This window comes from Sycon ciliatum, chromosome 2, assembly GCF_964019385.1.
Source record: "Sycon ciliatum chromosome 2, ocSycCili1.1, whole genome shotgun sequence".
NCBI lineage: Eukaryota > Metazoa > Porifera > Calcarea > Leucosolenida > Sycettidae > Sycon > Sycon ciliatum.
The window spans coordinates 24,592,257-24,617,168 of NC_088644.1; the positions used below are offsets into that span (position 1 = coordinate 24,592,257).

At 44.7% G+C, this 24,912-nt stretch overlaps 1 protein-coding gene across 1 annotated transcript in view; it reads right to left on the minus strand.

Moving 5' to 3' along the window:
- Positions 1 to 248: 248 nt before the first annotated feature.
- LOC135809326 (uncharacterized) overlaps positions 249 to 24,912 on the minus strand; it is a 79,550-nt gene continuing 54,886 nt past the window's right edge. Inside the window, exons 65-99 of the mRNA XM_065322659.1 lie at positions 24,685 to 24,796; positions 24,193 to 24,386; positions 23,254 to 23,365; positions 22,368 to 22,576; positions 21,352 to 21,460; positions 20,897 to 21,111; positions 19,547 to 19,725; positions 18,920 to 19,058; positions 17,910 to 18,016; positions 17,179 to 17,434; positions 16,590 to 16,765; positions 16,204 to 16,357; positions 15,395 to 15,582; positions 14,970 to 15,126; positions 13,283 to 13,600; positions 12,360 to 12,565; positions 11,781 to 11,898; positions 11,331 to 11,621; positions 10,615 to 10,760; positions 9,871 to 10,420; positions 9,513 to 9,670; positions 9,139 to 9,261; positions 8,622 to 8,691; positions 8,204 to 8,401; positions 7,825 to 7,937; positions 7,536 to 7,621; positions 7,060 to 7,184; positions 6,542 to 6,644; positions 5,387 to 5,915; positions 5,006 to 5,140; positions 4,067 to 4,195; positions 3,342 to 3,493; positions 2,724 to 2,859; positions 2,000 to 2,075; positions 249 to 1,174 (exon numbers count right to left, since the gene is read on the minus strand). Of these exons, the coding sequence (XP_065178731.1) occupies positions 1,098 to 1,174; positions 2,000 to 2,075; positions 2,724 to 2,859; positions 3,342 to 3,493; positions 4,067 to 4,195; positions 5,006 to 5,140; positions 5,387 to 5,915; positions 6,542 to 6,644; positions 7,060 to 7,184; positions 7,536 to 7,621; positions 7,825 to 7,937; positions 8,204 to 8,401; positions 8,622 to 8,691; positions 9,139 to 9,261; positions 9,513 to 9,670; positions 9,871 to 10,420; positions 10,615 to 10,760; positions 11,331 to 11,621; positions 11,781 to 11,898; positions 12,360 to 12,565; positions 13,283 to 13,600; positions 14,970 to 15,126; positions 15,395 to 15,582; positions 16,204 to 16,357; positions 16,590 to 16,765; positions 17,179 to 17,434; positions 17,910 to 18,016; positions 18,920 to 19,058; positions 19,547 to 19,725; positions 20,897 to 21,111; positions 21,352 to 21,460; positions 22,368 to 22,576; positions 23,254 to 23,365; positions 24,193 to 24,386; positions 24,685 to 24,796 (6,146 nt within the window). The 3' untranslated portion in view covers positions 249 to 1,097. The remainder of the gene's footprint in view (positions 1,175 to 1,999; positions 2,076 to 2,723; positions 2,860 to 3,341; positions 3,494 to 4,066; positions 4,196 to 5,005; positions 5,141 to 5,386; positions 5,916 to 6,541; positions 6,645 to 7,059; positions 7,185 to 7,535; positions 7,622 to 7,824; positions 7,938 to 8,203; positions 8,402 to 8,621; positions 8,692 to 9,138; positions 9,262 to 9,512; positions 9,671 to 9,870; positions 10,421 to 10,614; positions 10,761 to 11,330; positions 11,622 to 11,780; positions 11,899 to 12,359; positions 12,566 to 13,282; positions 13,601 to 14,969; positions 15,127 to 15,394; positions 15,583 to 16,203; positions 16,358 to 16,589; positions 16,766 to 17,178; positions 17,435 to 17,909; positions 18,017 to 18,919; positions 19,059 to 19,546; positions 19,726 to 20,896; positions 21,112 to 21,351; positions 21,461 to 22,367; positions 22,577 to 23,253; positions 23,366 to 24,192; positions 24,387 to 24,684; positions 24,797 to 24,912) is intronic.

The following is a 24,912-nucleotide window of genomic DNA, read 5'->3' on the forward strand; positions in this document are numbered from 1 at the left end:
GGTTGGTATGTCCTGGGAAATATCTGTCTCCATGTGAACAAATAGAAATAGGACCTCTGCCATCGTGGGTGCCCAAAAGTTCGCAAAGTAGCTGTTCTGCTGCTTTCTGCGTAGCAAAAGTGTAGATTCTGCGGATTATGTCAATTTATGTGAAAATTGCGGAATTGTGTTTTTCAAAGGGGACAACATAGCGTATAGCTGCACTTTCTGAGGACACAGCGTCAAACACGGACCAGATTACCCGCACTAACTTCACACTGCACTAGAGTTCCCAGTAAAAAGGCAGTAGCCTGTTGGGACTCCCCTAGTAAAGTAATCACAATAGAAACTACTGCACAGACCAACAACTGTAGCAGGAAGGGTACATGTACCGCCGGGTGGACAATTTATTGAGAGATGCTGTACGAAAACACCCTAAAACACAATGCGTACTGGAAATATTGGACGCGCAAATGTTCAGAATACTAGTAGGCAGTGTTAGCAGGGAGTGTTGGAATGCAGCTCTTCAGCCGCGTGAGCTGGGATGACGGTGTGCCGGCAAGCTATACCAAATTCCGGTCTGTGGTGCCACAATCAGTCATGGGCTGTAGCACTATTGAGCCGGAAGATGGTCATTCAAAAGGGGGCATGTGAACGCACATGAACGTTTAAACGAACACACTTACATCGGAAGTAGGATCGAATGCGAATATCACCAGAAAAGCGGCGATGCTATTCAAGCAGCGGTGGTATTCGGGATTATTTAAAATAACATTGACTTCAAAAGAAGTGTGTTGGGGTCAATAAAAATATTCTTAAACGCGCATTGGCGCAGAAGCTCTTAGGCTAGTTGAAAAAAGAAAAGAGAGGTAGAAAGCCTAGAGCTGGCCTTGCAATGGCAAAATCATTTTCAAAAATCCAATGGGAGCTTTCTAGGATATACATGAAGCAGATCAATACGGAAAAGAAAAGAAAAAAGGACATATTGGCAGAGGCAGCAGTTAAGCAATTGGGAATAAGGGGCAGGGGTGTGTGCAAAATGCCAATATTGGCGAAGAACGATACAGGTGAAGAAACAAGCAAATGGGTAGCAGCAATCAAGCAGAAGACCAGCTTCTTTAGATGGCTGCCTGGAGGACTCCAGGGCCAAGCATGTTGGAGCGAATATTGTTGATGATATCGGCACCGGTTGCATCTGAATGAGAAAGAAGAAGTAACAAGGAAAAAGCGCGACAGTGAGCCTTCGTACATATCCTCCCTCGGCGATCATTTACAAAGTGGCGAACCATAAAAATGTAGGGGTGACTGGGCCATTCACAGATTCGTTAGAGCCTTAGAGCCCCGTTCTAAGCCAAGCAGAGCGGGACAGGCGCAGGTGCAGGGGTTCGTCATCATAGTATTGGTAACAAATCAACAGAGCACATCGTCAATAATGAGGCAGAAGTACTGACAGTACTGACAGTGCTTCCACCATGCCTTTGGCGCTGCATACTGCTAGATGATTATTCCTTACCATGCCGGCTGCTATGAATTTCTGTGATGGACCTTTGATGAAATGCAGACTTTTCTGGCGGGTCCATTCCCCCACTGCAGCATTCACAAGTTGTCACTACCTCTCCCCCCCCCCCCCCTTCCCCTCCCCATCGGCCCACCCCACTGATTGCTCCTACTCAGTTCCAATTACACAATACCCAGTAAGCCAGCTCTAGATGCTCATGGTGTACAGTAGGTATTGAAATCCTTGAACAGCAGTATTTTATTGAATCATGCAACAATGGGACTTTCAAGGGACCTTTCAGGACAAGACAAGATGAGAAAAATTGCAAACAAGGTAAAGAGAAGTTGCAAATCCTTATTCCGAGATGCCTTGGTTCTACAATGGAACAAAGACCGATGTCACAACAGGCAATCTCAGTCTCATTGTTGTTCCCAACAGAAAGGACAGAAGCATTGTGTCAGCACAAGGGTTTGTCCCATGAAGATAACTACCTTCACACTATCCTAATTCATGAGCACTTACTGGGCGAAGATTTCTTTGCATTGAGGTAGAGTTCAGCAACACTTGTCATGGCTTTGTACAAGAAGATGTACTGAGCCTAGAAAGGCGAGATATTCCAAAGGAGAAAAAATCAGCAAATTAACACACTTCATTTACGAACGTGTAAACACCTGAAGTACCATGGTTGAACGGGACTGAGACAGGCCCATCACTCGCACATATGCATGCAAGCACACACACGCACACACAAAGTGTGTGCATAAAACAGCATCAGTGAAACAGTTGTGTAGAGTGTAGTTCACCAGGTAAAACTGCTCGAAGCAAGAGCACATAGATCAGATGGCGCAGCCTAGCAAGCGTGTGCGACAGTGAAATTCATCGTCACTTTGATGAGCCATGCAGTACGCGACTGAAGTATTGCATTTCATTAGCACAACTTGCGCACGAGTGACGTACATGACAACTCTGCATTTCTGGCTGCCTACTGAGATGCAGTCTCTGGTTAATGTACTCGAACATCTAAGTGTAACTCTAAAGTCAAGGGATCAATTTTGGGATAAGGGTTCATGTAAAAAACACACACACATCTACCCACCCACCCACCCACACGCACACACGCGCGCGCACGCACACACCCACCCACACGCACACACACGCACACACGCACACACCCACACACACCCACACACACCCCCACACACACACGCACATACACAAAGATGATATAGGTAGTCAAGAAACTGACCTCAGTTTGAACCATCAAGTTCCTCTGCATGCGCATGGCACAGATGGTGCCGTAGACATCGATGGTTGGGCGGTACACAAGGCGTTGCAGCAATGTGTCAACACAGATGAAGGTGCCTGTGCGACCAACACCAGCACTGCAAACGGAGGAGAGTAATGGCACATGCACAACAGGATACATCAGGTATAGCATTGAACAGGTACAAGTAATAAATGAATGCACAGAGGCTAGATGTTGGGGGAAAGTCTCGGCTAGAGAACGGCGACTATCCCACTGACAGCGAATACGCTACTCCATAAAACACGGTACTAACTGCTGTCACCGCAAGTCGCACAGTTTTCTGGCCTTGGAAACCACAGCGAAAGGCAGCACCACTGGGATTGCGACTAATAGCCTCGCATATGCACACAGAATGTCGCACTGAAGCGTATGTCATTTTAGTATTCTTTGTTTGTGTGGATGAAAAGGCATGTCATGTAGATTCAAATACCCCCCCCCCCCCCCCCCTTGCACACACACACACACACACACACACACATAATGTGCGACATGTAACGTTGCATTAGAAAGAGCAGGCACGCATGGACTCTGAGCCTTGTTGTTTCCTGCAACACGTACCTGCAATGTACTGTCATAGGTGCGTCACTGTTGGCTGGGACATACTGGCGTACTGTGAAGACGAAGCGGATGAGAACGTCTGATGTGGCCGGCACACCATGATCAGGCCAGGACTGGAAGGCTAGATGATGAACGGTCTTCTCAGTTTGACCCTATGGCAGAACGTAGAAGTGAAGAAACAATATAATTATAGACTTGGATGGATGATTGGACATTAGAGCGTATCTTGTACATCCTTGGTCCTTTTCTTCCCTATAATATATTGAAGAAACATTCCCTGCAGTATTTAAAAAAATGTCTGCTTGAGACTTCGCATTCTCTAAAGTATTGCGAAACTTTGCAACATATTGAATGTTTGCTTTCGAAGCCTGGAAACATTGCAGAGCACTGGTCTTCATCTCCTGAGAGTCCTGGGAGTGCTGGCAAGAGAATACGGCAAGCAGGCCATGGAATAGGGGGGGGGGGGGGGCAGTTTTGCAAAATGGCTCTACATGTACTTTCAAAAAACAAACTATTGCCAGCCGCTTGGTCATGCCAGAAACTGCTAGTAATCGGACAAGTACACACCGCTCCTCTATAAACATTGATACAATGGCCAGGGCACAATTCAGGCTGCGACACAGCCAAACCACAAAAGCCGGCTAAAATTCCAGATCAGGCTGCCTGGGGAACATCTGTTGAGGCCAGTTAACAATATCGAGGCCAAGCAAAGAAGTTGGACTCACATCGGAGACTAAGATCTTTCGGACGTGCCAGTCAGTGTTGCTGGTATCCTCGGACAACAACGTAACAGTCAGCTCTCCATGCTCAAATGGTTGATGAAGCTCTTCCGGCCAGTACTTGTGGCATTTCACCTGAAACCAGAACACCAAATGCAGACGGCATTGTTGAAGTGGCTAGTCCATGATTGCAATACGGCATAAATCACTTGGCATACATCTGGAATTGGTATGATAGAAACATGGTTATAATGTACATACTGTATTGTACAAAAAGTCCATCTCTTATTATTATTATTTATTCAACATCTTATGGCTTCCGATGGCAGCCAAAACGGGAAGATGTGGGTGATAGCCAACCATGGTAAAAGAAGGAGAAGATTATATACATGAAAAGGAAACAGCCGAAAAGCTATATTGATTAGTTTTTTTTACTTGCAAGTATAATTATTATGGTGCACTCAGTCATCAGCAGTCCCTCAGATTCACTTTAAATTCTTTCAATGATGCAGAAGTCTTCACTCAGTCGGGAAGTTGTAGCCACGCACAGTAGCCCTGGAAGAATGGCTCCACTCCAAGTGTAAAGTCCGTCTCTTATACTAGCACACTCCAAGTGTATAAATCCTGTTGTAGTTTCATCATTCCCTTTAGTCATGAATTCCATCGATAATTGCGACAAGAAAACGTTCTAGAGTACTACATGTATATTTGTTGCTATGGTTGTGATATGAGTGCGCATATAGTTTTATTCATTGCATTATCTGACATAGAAGCTTGTTTCGAACAGGTCAGCAGCCTGATTTTTTAAGCCTGGCTTTCATTTCGATGTATGTAGAGAAAAGGTTTGAAATCAAGCCCAATTCAAATAGAAATCATGATTCCCCCGCGCCTGCATGTACATAAACCAGCCCAGCTTGGCACCTACATTCATAGCAAGCCACTTACACGTGAGCGCTCTAGGAGTTGAGTAACCATGGCAATGACCGGGACATTGTTGTCCCAAATCATGCACCAGAAGTCTGCGGCAGTCTGCGGCAGTGGTCCTTGGCAAGCAATGTACACATTCCTCTTGCGATATCCCTACGGGCAAATGAAAGGAGTAGTGGAGGAGAAGAGATAATTAGGCTGTTAAAAAAAAAGACTTTGCCGTGCAAGGTAAGAGGCAACTAATTGCAAAACGCATGGAAGAACCACACTATCACAAACAGTCACCTATTCCACTATTCTTTAGATGAAAACCATTACATCAAAAAGAAAGAATTTTCAATGCACTCTGTAAATCCCATTACACAGGCAACAAAAAGTCAAGAAACGCATAGAACTTACATGAATGAAGTTGGCGTTGATATAGTCACTAAGGCCAGTTCGCGGTGGAAGTACAACACGAGAGTGATCGTATGCCAAGATGTTGGTGTAGCGGTTCTTTGGCTTGTTCACTTCATGCCTGGACACGGTAGCGAGCTGCGATGTACCGACTGTTTTGATGAAATCAAACTCTTCAGCAAAGATAAGGTCATCATTGGCACTGCGCACTCGAGTCTCTCCTTGCATGTTGGAGACCTCAATGGGCTTACTCATCGTGGTGTCCTCGACGGGCAGTGATGGTTTGGTGCTAAGAGAGTCCTGTCTAGGCTCAGATGATACCTGAACACGAGATGGTGAGGGACTTTTGAAAGAAGAAGTGTCGTATGCTGTGTTGGGCTGAGTCCTGTCTCCTATAGGAGATGTCACTGCATCACTCTTGCTCATGCTGGATGTGCGCACAATTTCATTAATCAGTGCGTCTGACTTGGGTGTTGTGTACTTTTTCAAGTTGCTCATTGAGTTCTTGTGCAGTTCTTCAATATTCATTGACCTGTAGCACAAAGGAATAGCAATGCACATAGAAAGCAATTACACCAACACAACACCGACCCCGCCATCTGCCATGTGCTTATTTTTTACACAAACATTCGTATTTTATGATAAGAAACAAACAGCGAGCTAGACCAAGTAACTTGTCGACATGCAAAGACTACTTCGAGCGAGAAGGCTATACATATGGCACGAAAAGCGACGCACTTACATTCCCCGAATTTCGGAATTATCAAGTTTTCAGAATCTGGAGGGAGGAGCCAAAAAAGTAGTAAAACTTCCGGGAGTATGGTGGCGAAAGTGCATGGTTTTCCGAAAACAGCTCGGTTCTTTCCGGCTTTGCCGGGCATGCGACAAATTTCGGTTTTGGCGCTTTCTTTACTCAACATTCTGTTTTTGCATGGCAACCATTGGAAATGAAGTGGAATCAGATTTTCGGAATGCAAAACAATGAAAATGGCATTTTCGGCAAGTAACAGTTACTTTCTTTTCGGAAAGACACAGTGCAAAACCTCTCTAATATTGCTCTGTTTGGGATTAGCCAAATAAAACCAAGATGTACTTGCAATGCTAGCCAACTGCAGCAAATCAGGCAAACCGGAAGAAAAGAAGCTCACCACCACTTACTTAGTTTGGAGTTTTCGGTGGTAGACGAAACCAAAAATGGCAGCCGCCCCAAGTAGTAGAATAAGGACAACCACAACGGCAATAACCGTTCCAGAAGAAGATTCTGAGAGAGAGAGAGAGAGAGAGAGAGAGAGAGAGAGAGAGAGAGAGAGAGAGAGAGAGGGAGAGTTCAAAAAGCATGCACACACCAGCCATGAGCAATACATATTGAAGTCGTGGGGAGCAATGGGTAGAATGAAAGAAACGGGCACACTTCACCTCTATACCTCCTACATATATCATTTGTTCTCCTAAGCTCGTTATCATTGTTGAGATGATTTTCCTTGATGACAGTCTCATGAAATTTGATTAGGAAATGTCTTCATTCATAATACCGGAATATCATTCTGCTACTTCAACGTGCAATGTTAATACTTTGCACAGCTCTAGTAGAACTCCTGTCTCCACATCATGTGAGATTGAAGAGAGCACAGGGGAGGGTGGGGTCACTATTCATTAGCTGACCATCGGTACCCTACCTGCAGGAGTAGTTGTGCCGAAAGATCCAGCCACAACATTTGTGGAAAAGGCCAAACGCAGTGTTGCAATGTCTGCACTCAGTGCGTTTGGAGATGGGCCGCTGGTGACAGCACTAACAAGAATCCTGGAATGGACAACAGAAAGAAAATTTATATTATTGTAAGCAGCCAGAGCAAAAGGAAGTGATGGCTGAAGTAGCAGATCTCAATAGGGCGGAGTACAAAATTCATTTGAATACATCGCATACTGAGTATGGCGCTCTGTCACCTCCTGAATGTGATGACCAACATGAGAGGTTTCCCGAGCTATTCACGGGGAGGGGTAAGACTCTATGTGCTTCATTCTATCAGCACTGCTTGCCACTGCTTACCACTGCTGACCACTGCTTACCACTGCTTACCTGAATTCTATCAGCACTGCTTACCTGAATTCTATCAGCACTGCTTACCTGAATTCTATCAGCACTGCTGCTTACCTGAATTGGCTTCCAGATGGCAAGGGAGGATTACACACAACTGAACAGGATTGAGGATTGGTCTCGGAGCCGAGTTGTGCAATGGACTGAAACAGATTGGCAGAAGAGGAACACAGTATACATTTACAGCAGCAACACCACAGGATACAGCACCGGCAAACATCTTACACTTGTATACAGTCGCAACGAATACGCACACACACACGCTTGCATGCGCGCGCACGCGAACAACAGACTCCCTGTTGTACGGAAAAGAACACAACACGAAGTAGCAATGCGCAGAACTTACCGTAGTCCCTCCAGTTGATGAGGAGATGTTGAAACGAGGTCCATACAGAGCAATGTATGGCGGGCATGGGCATGTCCTGCACTTTGAGTACTCAGTGTATGGAACAGCAGCAGCTAAAGAGGATAGCATACAAAATCAACAAGAAGATCTTGTAAATTAACAGAGCCGCAACATGTTGGTTGTATGGCACCACCAAGCAATGCATTAACAGATGGGGACACGGAACAAACTGAGATCAGCAAGAAAAAGAAAGTATGTAGTTGCACTGAGGTGCACTAGCTCTGCACAGTTAATATTTGCATTTATTCATATCATGTCCATCGCCTGGCTACTACAATACACAGTAGTTCATGCACAATAGCAGCACTCTCAATCTCACCATTGCTGTACTTTCCACCACACGCTACAGCCACTTCTATCATATAGTATTCGATCTTGCCGTGAGTCTCATCATCTGCCGGAATGGTAACTAGGATATGGCGTGTGGAATCATAGTTTGGTGCAACTGACACAAATACATTCGGTGGCACAGTAGGTAACATGGCAGTGCCTATCGGCAGCTGAACAGTTGGAGCAGCTGTAGAAAGAGAAGCAGAAGAAGCAGAGCCCTCGCATATGAAGAGAACAAGTACAAGGCGGGGAGCATAACCCAGTCTGGAAATACTTCAATTGAAAGTAATCCAAGCAATCAGCAATTAAACGCTACACCAGCAGTGCAGCAGAGCACCAAGGCTGTCAATACGTGTAGCTGTGCATAAAGTAGTTCGCCATTTGCATTCAAGTCAACTTGAACTCACCTTGTACAGGACTGTTAAAGCTGATAACAGTGTTGTTGTTACTTGGTAGGCCACCAATGTAGGCAATGACCTTGGAGAAGACATAGAAAAGCAAGGAGTCAGGAGTCAAGCCAATAGTGCTGATTACTGTAAAACACGTAATTTTCGGTGTAACTTTAATTTCGGTGATTTCGGTAGAGAAACCAGGCACCTAAATTTAAATTACATCTAAAAGGCACTAGAGTATGCACTGTATGTGAAGGGAACGCTGCTCACCTAATTCTAAATTACACCTGAAACCTGGCAGGTCCCTGGCACCGAAATTGTAATGCACCTAAAATTACATGTTTTACAGTATGCATGAAAGTTGCTCGCAACGGAACAACTTATGTTCAGTCTTTCGAATGTCATTTACCTCAAATGGTTCTTCACTTTCGGCATCACACTTTGTGGATTGAACAATAAAGATGACTGCAGTACATCAATTCAGAACTGCAGATCTGCTGCGAAGGAAGTTTTCAGAGAGCTGCAAACATACCTCAAATGTGTACGAAGTGGAGCCGGTCAATTTGCGAAGAACAAGAGAAAACGGCCTGTTTAGCTCAGTGCCAGCAGCCTCATTCACAGGTAGCGAATCATAGAGTGTGTCGTTGAGAATAACCTGTACAGAAGGAATCATTAAAAGCATCACAAGAACAATGGTGTATAGATAGTATTAGATACAGTAACAATGGTGTATAGATAGTATTAGATACAGTAACTGCACTGACGTACCCTTACATCTGCACGAGCATGTCAAACGCCAATGCAACATAATGAACACCCCTGCAACCTTTTTGGATTGCGTGCATTGCATTAACATGAATTCCTTCAGAGTTCCTATGAGCCGCAGAGTCTGGCAGCTGTACTTACCAGTCGTCCATTCACCGACACCCTCTTTGTTGCCTTGCGAAGAACTTGGTACTGCGTAATGATGCCATTCAGTACAGATGGAGATGTCCAGGAGACTGTGACATGAGCAGGCTGGCCACTAACTAAGGTAGCAACAGTATTGCTCACCGAAAGTGGATCTGAAAAAACAAGGAAGATGCAAAAGGCATGAAGCCTGAACTTGATATACGCTGGCAATGACACAGCTCAGTCAATCTGGACTTGATTTGCCTGATGCAAAAGAGAGACCATATAATTATATTGGGAAGACGCAAGCCCGGGCAAATTAGCGTAAACAAATACTGACACTGCTACTCCCTGCTGTGTACGAATGACTTACTCGTGACGGCTGATCTGAAGCTTCCATTGACTGACGGTCCACGACCAGCAGCGTTAGCAGCTACAATAGAATAGGAGTAGTTGTAGTAAGCTTCCAGGCCTCTAACAACTGTTGTAAAGGTGCTGCTAGTTACATTGAAATCTTGCAAGAACGAGGTCAAATTGCGACTGTCAGATGACCAAACAATGATGTGGTAAGCTTGAATAATACCATGATGGAATGTTTCATTCGGGGCATGCCAAGACAGTCGAACAGAATCATGCTGGATCTCCAGAACAACTCCCAAAACTCCAGCACCGGGTGCTTCTTCAATTGTAAATATATTGATCGCTGAGGAAACATTGCTGCAGCCAATCAAGGTGCAGCTTGACACTGATAGACTGTAAGTTGTATTTGGGTGGAGATTGTCGAAAATCTGACTATAGGAGTCAGCAGAAGTCTCCTCCGGCACGCCAACACGATGAGTACAGCCGGTTAGTGGGTCTTGTCCAATAGTGCCATTTAATGAGTCCTTATTACGTTGGTAGGTGACGCTGCGCATGTTTGCAAACTGCAATGGGAGAAAAAAAGACAAGTGAATAGGTCCAGCCCATGGTCACAAACAGTAAACAACAGAATAGGAAGCTTGCTATAGCATCGTCATCCCACTTCTATGAACTTACAACATTGGAAACCTTATATGCAAGTTGAAACTAAATGGGGAATCATAGTACACATATAAAATGCACATGCACAGTGACTTACATGACCTGCAGAAGTGAACCGCATGAGTGTGAAGACGTAATGAGTGATGATACCATTACGTTCTGTCACAGCCATCGGTGACCACACAGCTTCAAAATTTCTGGAAGAGATTCCTTGAACCGAGAAGACTGGATTTCCAATGGGAACTGCATGGCCGACATATTGCACAACAACACGCACACGCAGTATGCACACATACCATACACAAGGGCATAGGCACAGGCATAGGCACACACACACAAACACAAACATTGTGAAGCAATTAAAATTCCAGAGAGTGGTAGCAGAGGATAGCAGTGATGTGACAGTGCCCAGTCCATATTGGGATACACGGGTACAGTCTAGTACAGTAGAACTCCCTATTCGGGCAGGTTGGGAGCGAGCTCTGTTTCCTAATTAGGAATTGCCCACGACATAATAAACACTTAGTGAAGTGAAAAGATGACAAATCCACAATGGAGCTTCAGGGTTCTTTAAAAAAAAGTAGATGCAAGTCACTTGTTATGCCTATCAATAATACTATCAATAATACCCTTGGGGTCTTTTTCGGTCGAAAATCCCGGTTATGTGAGCCCTAATGGGTAAGAAAGGTGCCCGGAAGACGAAAGTGCCCTGGAATAGGGAATTTTACTGTATGACATCTTATCTTGGGTATTGGGTTTCATATAACAATATCACAAAGGAAATGTTACTTCAAGTAGAAAGGTCTTACTTACCACTTTGACAAGTGACAAAAGACACGTTGGAATTAGTTCCCGGACCGGTCAATGTGGAGGAGTAGACTTCAACCCAATATCGCACAAACTCGTCCAGAGAATCAAGCACATGTGAAAACGTGTTCACAGCCAGATTGAATGTGACGTTGCTCTTATTAGATACAAGTGTGTTGGTCAAAACCAATGTAGTACCAACTGGTATTCCATGATAGTTGGATGGACGAGCCCAGGTAATATTGGAAGCTGTTGGGGCTACAGATGAGAAGTTCAACTGCTCGACAGCCTCAGGCACTGGGAAGGAAATCACAAAATGAAATGAAACAGACACACTCCGAATGAAACTACAATATTCAAAGTGCTATCTGCGGCTACAAGTACATTGTCGCCACTGTTGAATGGAAAGAGTGCTACAAAACACAGGCAACCGATTTTCTTAAAGCAATGAATTACCTGACTCTCCGGTGAAAATCAGAGCGCGGAATTCCGGCCCCTCTTGGCCCAGGCCATTATAGGCAGTAATTGTCAGCACATAGCCGGTGAAGCTTTCGAGTTCAGGTCCACCAACAGTCTGCAAGGTACAGGGAAGCAAGTTCAAGCACACACACTTCTATACAGTTCTATACAGTTCTACAGTTCTATTTCGACATTTGAATACAAGAACGCCAAAGTGTAGATTCGGTGTCTGTCTTGAAAGCCAACTGGACAGTAAATGTGGCTGACTGTGCATAGATCCCAAGTAGCCTTGTACAGGCAGTTATGTACAGGCAGTTAATGTTTAAAATAGTCACATCACAAGTGTCCCTCCATCCACCCCATCCACCCCTGAAAAAGCATGAAGACGAAGGCAAGGCGAAAAATAGATACAATAGATGCGACATGTTGCACAGGAGCACGCCCGGACCGTACCAAGGCTACAGAATAGGGGACAAGCGACACAGGACTTTGCAGAGCATTCAACACATAGCTGTACAGGAGACATGCCTAAGCAACGTTGATCACCAGTACCGCAACTGGAGGTGCAAAACTTACTGTTGATACGCTTTCTCTTGATGATGACACAGATCGGTTGGCTGTAGCCAGGGTAACTTGTGCATCTTGAACACGCAGGACATACCCTCTGATAATACTGTTGCGGTCTACCTCGGGAAGTGCCTCAAATGACACTCTCAAAACAGCACTTGACTGAGTGACAGTTCCATTAGCTATCACAACATTCTGGACAATGCCAGTTGGTGCTGGATACAGAAGAGAAAGAAAGCAACAGTCTCAGTGATATAGGGACCGGTAAGTGACGGCAGCTCCAGGGTCGTCCTAAGCCGGTGTAGTGTTCACACATACATATATGGACTGAACACTACAGCCGGGTGGCCATCACAAACAGATGCATCCCGCTGCTCACGGCAAGACACAGCAAGGGTACGATGTACGATAATTATTTTACCAGTACAGTTCATAAACATCACAGGCTGAAATGGCAAGAGAAGGGCAGGGAAGCCTTGACCATGGAGTCATGGGGAAGCCTTGACCATGGAGTCATGGGGAAGCCTTGACCATGGAGTCATGGGGAAGCCTTGACCATGGAGTCATGGGGAAGCCTTGACCATGGAGTCATGGGGAAGCCTTGACCATGGAGTCATGGGGAAGCCTTGACCATGGAGTCATGGGGAAGCCTTGACCATGGAGTCATGGGGAAGCCTTGACCATGGAGTCATGGGGAAGCCTTGACCATGGAGTCATGGGGAAGCCTTGACCATGGAGTCATGGGGAAGCCTTGACCATGGAGTCATACTACAGGTGTGAGATACATGTACTTGTAAAACACATGTACTTGTAGAGGCTTTCGCTAAAAGTGCCTTGCAAGACAGGCAACATGATTGAGTATCCAAAGTTCAGGGCTGGATGGAAGATCTATGAAATTCTAGTCTGAGAAGGGCAAGCAAAGTAGATCTTACCATCTTCCAAAGTTGTAGCATTGGTGTTTGTTGTGACCACGGAGCAACCGATCTGCGTGCAGGTTGTCACTGCAAATGTGTACAACTGGAACTTCCTCAAACCAGAGATAACAAGTGCCCGGGCGTCCTCGTGATTATCGGTGATGGGGACAGAGAACGTGCGTGATCGTGCAATCGGCGAGAGCGGACTGCTGAAGGCCACCCTATAAGCCGTGATGAGACCATTCCTATTCAACAGGGCTGGCGGAGACACAGTCAAGCTAATAGAAGTAGAGCTTACAACCGTTGCCTTGACAGCTGAAGCAGATGTGGCAGGCGCTGTAGAACAATAGTCAATACAAGAACAAGGACAGGTTTCAATTGTTTGCTGCATGGATCAGGCTGAGAACGTGTGATCGATATTGAAAGTCTCAATGGACATCAAGCACAATGCAATAAAAAGTCCTCGTCATCCTACACTACAATAGTAAATAAAAATATGAAGCACTAGAAACGCGGAGTTTGTCCTGGGGTCAGGTGCTGTTCCGACAACATCACATGCCATCAACTTTCAACCTATAGTCCATTTCAAAAAGATTAGCAATCAGGTTTTGGTCTTAAAAAGTATGAAGATAAGGGAAATTCGGGCAACAAAGTACATAGAATGGCTTGTTAGGACACGGCAAATTGTTCTGTGAAAGTTTCGAAACAATTGGACCAGCCGTTAAGGAGTTAGAATTTCGGCCAGGTTTCCGGCCTTTTCCCATGGTTTACAATTTGCCCTGGATGTCAGTATCGATTTTGTATCAAAACCCACGATTTATCCTTTCCTTTTTGGCCTTGTGGTTATGAATGCTGTCTGCTGACCATGAAGTTGTGAGTTCAAATCCCAAACTATCTTCAAGTCAAACTTTTTTTCATTGTTTTGGTGATCACGCTGGTACAAAAGTACAAGCCAAAGATGAGAAGGACTGGGTGGCTGCGCCAAACGACTTGTTGTTGTTGGAGCTCGCGTTTCCTGCCGAACAAAGACACTTGACTGGTTCACGCCATGTGAACACACCCACAACACTGAAACGGTGTGAGTGAACACGGAAGTCATTGCGCTGTAGCTACGTGTTGTTGCACATCGATCGATCGATTTCTCTTTGAGAATTATTAATTATTAAAAAGTATTTCAAGATCGCCACTTTATTTGAATTTAGGAGTCAACGCCGTCTTCTATCAGCTTTCACAGGCGTCTGCTTTTCTCAAAATGTCGTCGAAGTCACACGGATAGCTTTGCCAAGTCATGGCCTTGGGAATGAGTCTGTGTCGATGTCGTTTTCGTCACATCGTGAGAGTAAATTGCATCGCAGCCGCAGTCAAAGAAATTGGGCACGAAACGAATTGGGACCCATCCCGCTCGTCAACATTTACCACACTTCCGACATGTCCTCTCTGTCCATATCGATACGAGGAAGAACTCGTTTGTTGTAAACCAGACGTACATGTACCGACGAGAGTGAGTTGTCATTTTTTCATTCTTTCGCGCGGATTATTTCTTCGAATTCACAGTGAGTTTTTCCAGCCAGCTCTCGAGCGCGCATACGGTAAGACGGCAAACTCCCCGGGCGATCGCCAGGATTGCTAATCTTTTTGAAACTGACTGTAGGCACAAACTTGAGCAATCCAAGTCATTACAAGCATGCTTGAAAGCAGATCTCACCAGATTCCAAAGTAGAAAATAGTACAACCGCAGTTTCTACGGAGCACTGTGGCGTCCCATTAGCTGACGATGTGCAGGCCGCCATAAACCCAGCATAAATAGCACCCTCCTCCAAGCCATCAAAAGTGAATTGGGCGAACTGTGAAGCAGGGCTTACCTGCAAAGATGTTACCATAAACAAATACAAATGGCACGTAATGAGGGGAATTCATATTGTAAAAATTGATCCAGCGTGGCCGAAAGAGATCCCCAACACTACGGGAACAAGGATGCACATCAATTTGAAAATTGCCTCTTATAAATCGCTTTTCACTTTCCACACAAGTCACAAGCTATCAAAAATCCATGACACGCTTGCGATTGCAATGAAAACAAAGCTCAGAAGTTAGTTCACCGTACAAGTGTCAGCAAAATACACTACTAACCTGGCGAGTTACATTATTTATAGGATCTGGGCTAGGACTGGGAGCAGCATTCACAAGAGTACGTGGCACTGAAAAACGGTAATGAGTGATAGGACCGTTGGAATCCAAAAGACCAGGAAGTTCAACAGTCAATGTGGCCGTAGTTGACGTTGTTGTTTCCAATGTGACCCGTCCACTGGCAGAGGGTTCTGGACACCGACAACATTGAATTTAATTTAATTTACAGCGAAGGCAACCAATGATTACAACTTTGCTACGACTTTGAACACTCCAAACACAGATTTGCTATGACTTTGCATATGCAAGCCATGAATCCCAACATGGGAATCTGGCTACCATATTGACTGGCAGCTGTGTGCATGTACGTGTTAAAAAAGACAACATAACTAAAAGATTCCGTGTTCGCTTATAACAGAGTAGTAACAAAGTGTGATGCACTCAATCCAGAAGTACAAAATCCACATGCTCAATTGCTGGCAACTTACGAAGACGCATAGATTTTGTTATATTGAATGGAATTTGACCATCTCTGAAAATTAACACAGTTTAGTGGGGTTCAAGCTATTTGTGCATGAACTATGGCATGTAAAAGAGGAAGACCAAAATGTTGCACATTTTGACTAACAGTCCACCACTATGAAATGATTTGTGATTCACATTGCCTAGAATAAAAAATACCATTTCGTTTGGGAAATTAATGTTGTTCGCCCGTGCAGTACGATGTAATGTCTCCATTCACCAATCACAACTTTCAACCAACCACAACACAGCATTATCCATGTGGGAAGAAAGAAGACTGAAGAACCTACCATCAGTCAAAGTAGTAAACATGGGTGCCTGCATCTGATCACTGCATCCATCAACACTGCATGCCTGTATGGCTACACTGTAGGTGCTGCTGGGCTCCAGGGCCAATGAAGAAGAAGCACAGTTCTGTCGAGTTGAAGAACTTGCAATTCTCAGCTGCAAAAAGCAAGAAAACAGGAAATTTTATCATCTTTTGCAAGATATTATAAGCGGGAACACACACTTTGCTTTTTGTGTGCAGTTGGCCGGAAGCGCTAGGTCCAACATTCACAGGCAGTATTGTTAGATGAACAGAAAGCAATGTAGAACATGTCATCACACTACTGGCAAGGAGATCCATTAAAAGACGGCAACAACAACGCCATACGTGGACAAAATGGAAACTCACCATCACAGGTGTTGCCGATTGCCTAACATTCTGCACCCTCTCAAGAGTGTAAAACACAAGGTAAGAGGTTACTGTGCCATGCTGCAGAGCTTGTAGCGGAGGTGAGAAGCAAACCGTGAAGCTCGTGGGTGTGAGGTCACTAACTGTAGGTGTTCCGCTGAAGGCAGCTTCTGGTCCTGTAGACAAGTACAGAATTGTCAGATAAGGTTAGGTGTGGCCATGATGTGTGAAGCATGCTGCTCAAAAGGTTCTGATGCCGATTACTTCGGACAACCAACAAGAGCGAAGAAGATCACAATTCTCAATGCAAAGAGTGCACATTTCATTCTATTGAGAACTTAATTTTGTCTCCAAAGAGACTACTCGTATGCTGGATAACTCGCAACAGACTAGGCCATAATTATAATCTTGACAATGCATCAACACGTAACTGATGGCTTGCAGCAATAGTCTACTTTGAAGAAGTTGGCTGCTCCCAACGTGAACACTAACTTCCTCAGGTGCTACCGCTGAAAGCACTGGCCTATTTCTATCGTTCACAAAGTATGCACATGGAAGAGACAGGAAGTGTACAGGATAGAGAACGTACGTGTTGTTGCAGTTGTTGTTTGGAACACAGGGCTGAGCTGGCTTTGATGCTGGTAGGTACTGTTCAGAGAAGAGCTACTGTAAACACGAGACTGAACACTGTACTGAGTATTGGGCTTCAGGTTTGTGAACAATACTGAGGCATCGGGTGCGGCCTCCCCAATGGCATGGCCAGGAACGGTGGCATTGAGCAGAATAGATGATGTTTCACCAGATTGAGTAAGGATGGCTTCATATGCCGTCACAAGACTGTTAAGCTACAACAAGAGAGAGAGAGAGAATTACAACCAAACGTATGCACGCAAACACATACATTTAAAACTCGGGATGTACTAACAGTGGGAAGACATTTATTATTGACGGAGAAACGGAGAGAAAGACGAACTAAACGACTACATAGACATTATGAAAGAGAAAGAGAGAGAGAGTGTGTGAGAGTTTGAGAGAACGTGCTAGACAAAAAGGCCTGGGTAGCTATGGCAAAAATGGGCGCGCAAGTAGCTACCCAGGCCATTGGAACGACAGGTGAGTACGCACGTGGTGCATACAGCATTACAGGCAAGCTAGAAAAGGTTGCAGAATGTACGGGAGGAGGTACCTGACAACACAATAAACCTGGTAGACAGCCCGCTCAACATGGCACGTGCTTCGTTTGGAAACATAGCAAAACAAATATGCACTGGGCTACGTTTCACTGATGGTCACGACTCTATGTGCTACGACACAACTTACCTCTAGAATGGGAATGGAGTTTCCATTAAAAGTGACATTGAGAGTTGAGATGAAAGTGATGTTGTCACTCAACGAAGAGAACATTACATCTGGGGCACGGTCGGCAGCTTTTACAGCGGAGAAAAAAAGAAAAAAAGTGGAAATTAGTACAGTGTTGCATCAATAGTAACAAGAACCACTCCTGGCGTTCCAGCCAACAGGCAAATGACCGTCCAGGGTATAAGAAGTACGGGGCACAAAGTTTAAAACGAGAAAAATGCAACGTTACAGGAGTGCCACTCCTTCTCTCTTCTGGACTAGAGAAATAAAAGACGGGCGTTTGATGGCAGGGTCGTTGTACCCGCCGAGTGGGGAAATTTTGCAAATCTGTAATTCTCGTCACGCTTTCAACTCTTACATTAGGCTACACAGGAGGAAAGTCAAGCACCAGGTCAAGTCCAGATTGGAGTTAATGATAGCTTCCATGCCGTCCTACCGGTAGGACCCAAGAAATCGCGCCGCAAAAGTGCTTTTGGTTCGGAAATTTCTTGAAACAATTGTTGTGATGAGGTCTTTGTCAGGCAAAGTAATGGCGGAAAATGTAAGACTATGTCTAGTGCATTGCATATGTGCAATTTTATCAATTGTCAAAATGGCCGCACGTACTCATGTCGGAGCGCTAGCAACTCTGTCCCAAATGAATTTTGACCATTGCGCATCAATCGTGGTGAAGACTTTATGTTTTTATTAGCCTGTCAAGGCAGTGGAATGCAAAATTCCATACTTTGTTTCCATGGTTACCATGGGCTGTTGACATGGAATTTCATAGTAGGCCTTGTGCGATCACGTCTAAAATTTGTGGACTCCTTCATTAGCCCATTTGCAACCGTTTAGGGTCAAGTTTTAGGTCAATGTTAGAACAGAGGCCGTGCAGCATGCCTGTGTATGATGGTCCTACCGGTAGGACCGAGGTCTGTTTAATGAAAGAGAGCAGCCGGAATAATCCTATTGTTTTCATAATTATGCAATACCTTTGGAGTTGGTTGTGATATTGCGTGATGTTCCTGTACTGCATACAGATGCAGCACTCTCGAGACAAGACGAGACTGTGAAAGTAAACACCGAGTGCTCCTCAAGATTGGAAATGGTAGCCACGACGGAATCACCACTCTGCGAGATGCAAACAAACGCAACGTCAGGTTGAATAAGGTTCTGAATTCTCGGAGAGATTTTGCAGAAAGCAACAAAACGAGTACACAAGGAGGGCATGTAGTAGATTGTGAATCGTTGAACCCCCCACCAACACTTCAACACTTCAAACCACAACTACAGTCACAATAAAATGGTAAATGTTTGGTCAAGCATCGGTGCACACACACACACACACACACACACACACACACACACACACACACACGCACACACACGCACGCACACACACAATGAATATAAGATGCAGCTTCAAATTATCTTCTGATAACATTTGCCATTGGAAACATATCCTTGGTTGAAAGCAGCAAAAATAAAGCTTTGTGAGTGACTCCTTTGCCCCAGTGTGCATGTGTGCACACTGCTACCAGTTTCGCAAACGCCGAGGTAAGGCAGAAGAATATTCTGTACAATAGCCATTGAAATGATTGTCCAATGCCATCTCTTACCAAAAGGCTAGCACTTTCAGTCTGGGGCGGAGCGTCAGTACGCGGGACAATTTGCTGATAAGTGATGGAAAATCCTCCAATTTTTCCATTGCGCAAGACAAGCAAGGGCTGTGCAATGGTAAGAACAATGTTGTTCACACCAGCCACAAGGCCGAGGGACGAGAAGTCAGATGCAGGTACTGTACAGGAGAGAACAAACGTATGAAACCCAATTAGTGTCAAGGAACACATTATATTCGCTGCAGCAAATTCCACATCAAAAACACTCTTGGAAAGGAGGACAGAACAAAATTCTTTGAATGCATTTGTCATGACCCGGATCGGACTCGTCGTGAAAGCGACCATGCATTGAGTTCAGCAGCCAAAAGCTGGGCTCCGAAATATCCTAGAGTTCTGTAAGAACCATGATTAGTCCTACGAAGGATTTGGCACTTTCGTTAGTTGAGCAATCATGGCTTACAACTCGTGGCTTAGAGTCGCAAGTGTTGTCGTACGTCGGCAACACCTTCAGTACAAGTCGTCAGCATTGTACTCACTACACTGTTGAGCTTGAGGGGACCCTGCTTAGTCCTGCAAGGGAGCTGATACCTTTGTTAGTCGAGCAAGCATGGCACCTCTTCTCGCGTCGTACGACGTAAAGGGTCCTGCAAGTGTTTCGCGCACTGCGGACTCCGTTATCCCTTTTTTTGGGAGAGGTCGCGGCTTGACCGTGAAGCACCCTACGGGGTAATGAGAGGGAAGAGCCTACGGGCAGGAGATGAAGGGTGACCAACGACCAAGGCAGCGTACGGAGGCGGCGTGCTCTAGCTGCAGCAACTTCCGACAGCATACTCCAGGCGATGCAGGCCCCGTCGCACGAAGAGCCTCGGAGTCCTTTCATGTAATGTGGGTGAGCAAGCTCCCCGTATGGATTGATCATTCTTTGTACTATATTCTAGTTTGGCTGATTGCACATATTGCACCACTGTTTGTAATAGAAATAATCCTTACGCATTCTTGCCACTGTATACTTTTGATCACATAATGTAGCATATATAAGGAGCTGTTTTGCTAACATTCATCCTCGATTCTCGGGGAGCTCACTACTCCTCTCGATTCTGAGAGAGTCACTCCGACTCTCTCCTGCTTTGGTCTTTTGACTCTACACACTTGATCTTTCGATCTAGTACTGCAATGGTTCAAATAAACACTGTTCAAGTGGAATCAGAAACCTGTCGTTCTATGTGAGCTAGCAACTTGGATGGCGACTATATTGGTCGTCTACCTGGGTAGCCACTAGATCTAAGCCAAGTCACAAACCCGCCGAGCGCGGCCATGACACATTAAAACTTTTCATGACAGTGTACATACCTGAATCTAAGGTAGACAGAGTAAGCACTTCACTGAAATCTCCGGCCACAGGGTGAGCATTCACAGCTTGAACGGCAATGGAATATACAGAGCCAGCTGACAATGAACTCAACGAATACTGATGAGAAACTTGAGCAGCTGTAACTGGAATTGAATGAACGGCGGCGGTCTCTGAAACTGGCACACCACTTAGCTGTGTTCTCCTCACAGACAATCTGCACATTGACAGAACATATCGCACACAATATGCATTTATATGAGCCCCGGCCAGCGAAAAACACAGCACAAAGTTACAACAGCTTAACGGCTGGAATGGAATGGTGCTCTCTTCTCTCTTCTTCTGCATTGCTCCATTCCAAGCTGAAATACAAAATTTGTGTATTTTAAGGGAAATGGGTATGGAGAGAAATATAACACAAGAAAGGAACAACTCCTAAGTGACCAACAACTCTGACCTGTAATGAGTGATCCTGCCATTTTGCATGGTATTGGTCAATGGAAGAATAGTAATACTGGCAGTTGTTGCTGTGGCTGTGCCTGCTGGTCGGGGGAGTTTCCCAGGTTCTGCAGAGAAAGGAAGAAAAGTATTTATTCAAAAGCCACAACACTCATGTTTATAGTAAAGAAAAAGGGACCCAGAAACTACAAGCTACGCTATAACGTCCACTAACACCACCAGTTACTAAACAATCAGCTCACGCGATAACATTGCGGTACTGACGTTCTACAACTAACTGGCTAAGAGCTCTAGCACATCTTGTTACTTGTATGTTATTTCTATAAGTTGGAAGGCTCAGGTCACCCCATGAGAGAAGGTTGAGTTATTGAATGACTTGAAAAGAAATGAGCACCTACTCTATACCGACTCTTGAAATAAGAGATGGTGCGCTAATGAGCGGTCTCAATGACTGACACAGCTGTCGGAAGGCATTATATTTCAGTACTCCGAAGGAACGTCTTGTTGCTGTGGGAAGTGCGTGTGTGGTTGGCCACAGAGCGCAGGTGGCGGTGTGGTCAATGCACCAAGTAATGAATAATCACTGCTCTAGCCAAATGCCAGGATGGTGACTTCAAATTCAGGTATACCCTGAATCAAGAGTACATGAAAACCAGAGTGTGCAGCTCGGATGGGTTGCTGTCACGGCGAAATTCCGTGATTACATCATTTTAGTGATGTAGTGCGTACAAGCAGGATTCAAGCAGGTCTCTTTCTGCACAACTGCAGCTCAGTTGTACGCACTACGCCATTTCCCGCCTAGATCTGGGCCAAATATGATGTAATCACGGAATTTCGCCGTGACAGACACCCATAGCAGAAAAGGCCCCAAGCTGCACACTCTGGTTTTCATGTACTCTTGCCTGAATGGCTTGGACGGAGTTTTCTTCTCTAATGAGATGATCAAAGACACACTCCTGAAAAACAAGCTACCGATTCACAAGTAAAATAGGTGGAACATGGTGTAGAACTTACTGGAAGTAGCTGTCTTGATAGTAAGGGCTGGGCTACTAGCACCAGACATGCCATTCTGAGCAGAAACTGTGATACTGTACTCAGAGGCAGGTGTCAGTGAAGTCAAAGTAGCCACAACAGCAGAGTTTTGTGAGGTTGCTACAACCGTTTGAGTAGTGGGACTCTCAGACACTGTGTAAGTGCTAACGGATGTCCTCAAAATTGAAACGCTGAAAACATGAATGAGAGACCAATACATGAAATAAATTAATGGTGCTGACTGCTGACCCACTTCACATTGGATACATACTAATTTGGTGCAAGTATTATTAAAGGTAGAACACAGTTTTATTGCTAATGGGGTTTCACCCTTACGCGATCATCAGGCACAATTAATCGAATATCATATTGGGGAGGGGGGTATCAGGTGGGAGTACATTTTCTATTTTCTCAAGCATTCCAAGCCGGTCATGGTCGAAATCCTTTATCTCCTTGACATGTGGTTGGCACCTTCGGGACTTCAGGCCAAAGGTTTTCCTGTTTAGTGTGTCATTTTCGTCTTTGCTTTTCAGGAAGGAGAATGATGCCTTTCTCTGCCATCTCGATGAGCCTAAAGATCAAGACCAAGCCACTGCGGATATTCAATCTTGGCGTGGAAAGGTAGGGAGAACGTGCTCAACCTCATAGGCGGGAGAGGTCTACACAGCGTTAGCTATAACGACCAATAAAGGCACATTGTTCACAGCCGTTGCAGCATTCCCAGCATTCCAATCAAAAATGTAGGTATTGATATACACAAGACATACGGTGCAGTGTTTTAACAGGCAAAACACACAGCCATGCATCAAGACGATATACTGTACTCATTCTTCTACTGAGGGCAAAACAAAATCACGACGACTCTCACCGGTATTCAGTAATTCTCCCATTGCGGAGCGACAATGCCAATGGCAAGATTGAAATACTAGCATTCGTCGAAACGACTGAGAGTAGGCTAGGAGCGGCAAGTTGCCCAGGTGCTGCAGAAGAGACCATATGCAGGAAATTGAATCGTCAGCTTTATTCTTAATGAAACAGTTACAGTGGTTGTAGTTTAGCACCTTGCTAAATTGCAAACAACAACCCAATTCCAGAGATCAGGAAAGGTCCATCATAATAATTATTATGATGCGGCCTATAAACAATATCAGTGGTGTGCATGTACACACACTATTATATGGAAATGGATAATGGTAAAAACAGCAAAAGACGCCAATGTGAACATAACAGTCTATAATTATGCAAACACTACAGCAACACAGCAGAATTCGTGAATGTCCATATACATGCATGCATGAATGTATGTACAGACGAACTTCAAGGGACTGAGCAAGTTTGTTCGTCTTAGAAAATTGTTATGCATATCGTATGGATAGTATTTACTAGTATGTGAAGGTGAATGCTATGGCACATGTAAACCGTTTATTCACAGCATAAGCAAGCAACAGGTCCAATGTGCAATGAATTCATGACAGCTTGCCTCCACCTTGTAACATGCTGTCAATTCCGTTTGCCGGTACAAGAGGCCTAGACTATCAAACAAAAAACTACAGCTAGTGCCCACACACATTAATCGAAAGTTCGTACTACGCGATGATTTTTTTTAAATCACGCTTCAGGAAAGTTCGCCAAGCAGAGTTCGTTGTAAACGAATAATTTTGACTTGATATGATGCCTGGCCAAGCATAGGATTGGCCCTAGTTCGTACTAAAGGAAAGTTTGCCTTATCAGTGTTCGTCCTAAATCAGTTTGACTGTATGTATTTGCTCCCACCCACTCAACATGCACACAGTTAATGCATGCATACCTGCATTGCTGGTGGTGGCAGAATCTGAAGTGCTGAACAGTCCAGCTAGGGTGTTGAAAGCACGGACACGTATTTGGTACTTTGTAGCAGCAGTAAGGCCGCTGACAACATGATCCCCACTGCCTGTGACATTGATACTTGTCACCACTGGAGTAACGAGTTCCTGGCTTTGTTCTACCGTTGAGTATTCAATGCTACAATCATACAGAAAAACACACAAACCTTATAGATGTTGCATGTATTGTAGATACTTGCAAAGGAGAATAATATATTGAGGAACTACAATCAAGATACATGTGCACACAAAACTACTGCATTTGATGATCAGTTCTGTTTGGTGAAGATGTCACGCCACTAAATGTTCCACACTCTCTGTCAAATGCTACTGCTGCTTATTGTTGGACTGTTACAAGTAGTGAGAAAGGCGAACAACAACATCAGCAGTGAGACCAATTCTAGCTATGAACAAGCTGTTTACTCAACACAACACACCTGTATTGTTGAATTACTCCAAGTTGCCGATTAGCTGTAAGTGCAGCAATCGTGACACGCAACTGCGTGGCACTGTTAACAGTCACTGTCGGAGCAGTTGGCGCCAAGGGAGCTGGGAAAAATGAGAATTGCAAAGAGGACATATTTATTAAGATTCAATTAACAGCAGGCTGAAGACAAACACAATGGAATCAGAAAGGCATGGTGGAGACACTTGGATTTTCATTC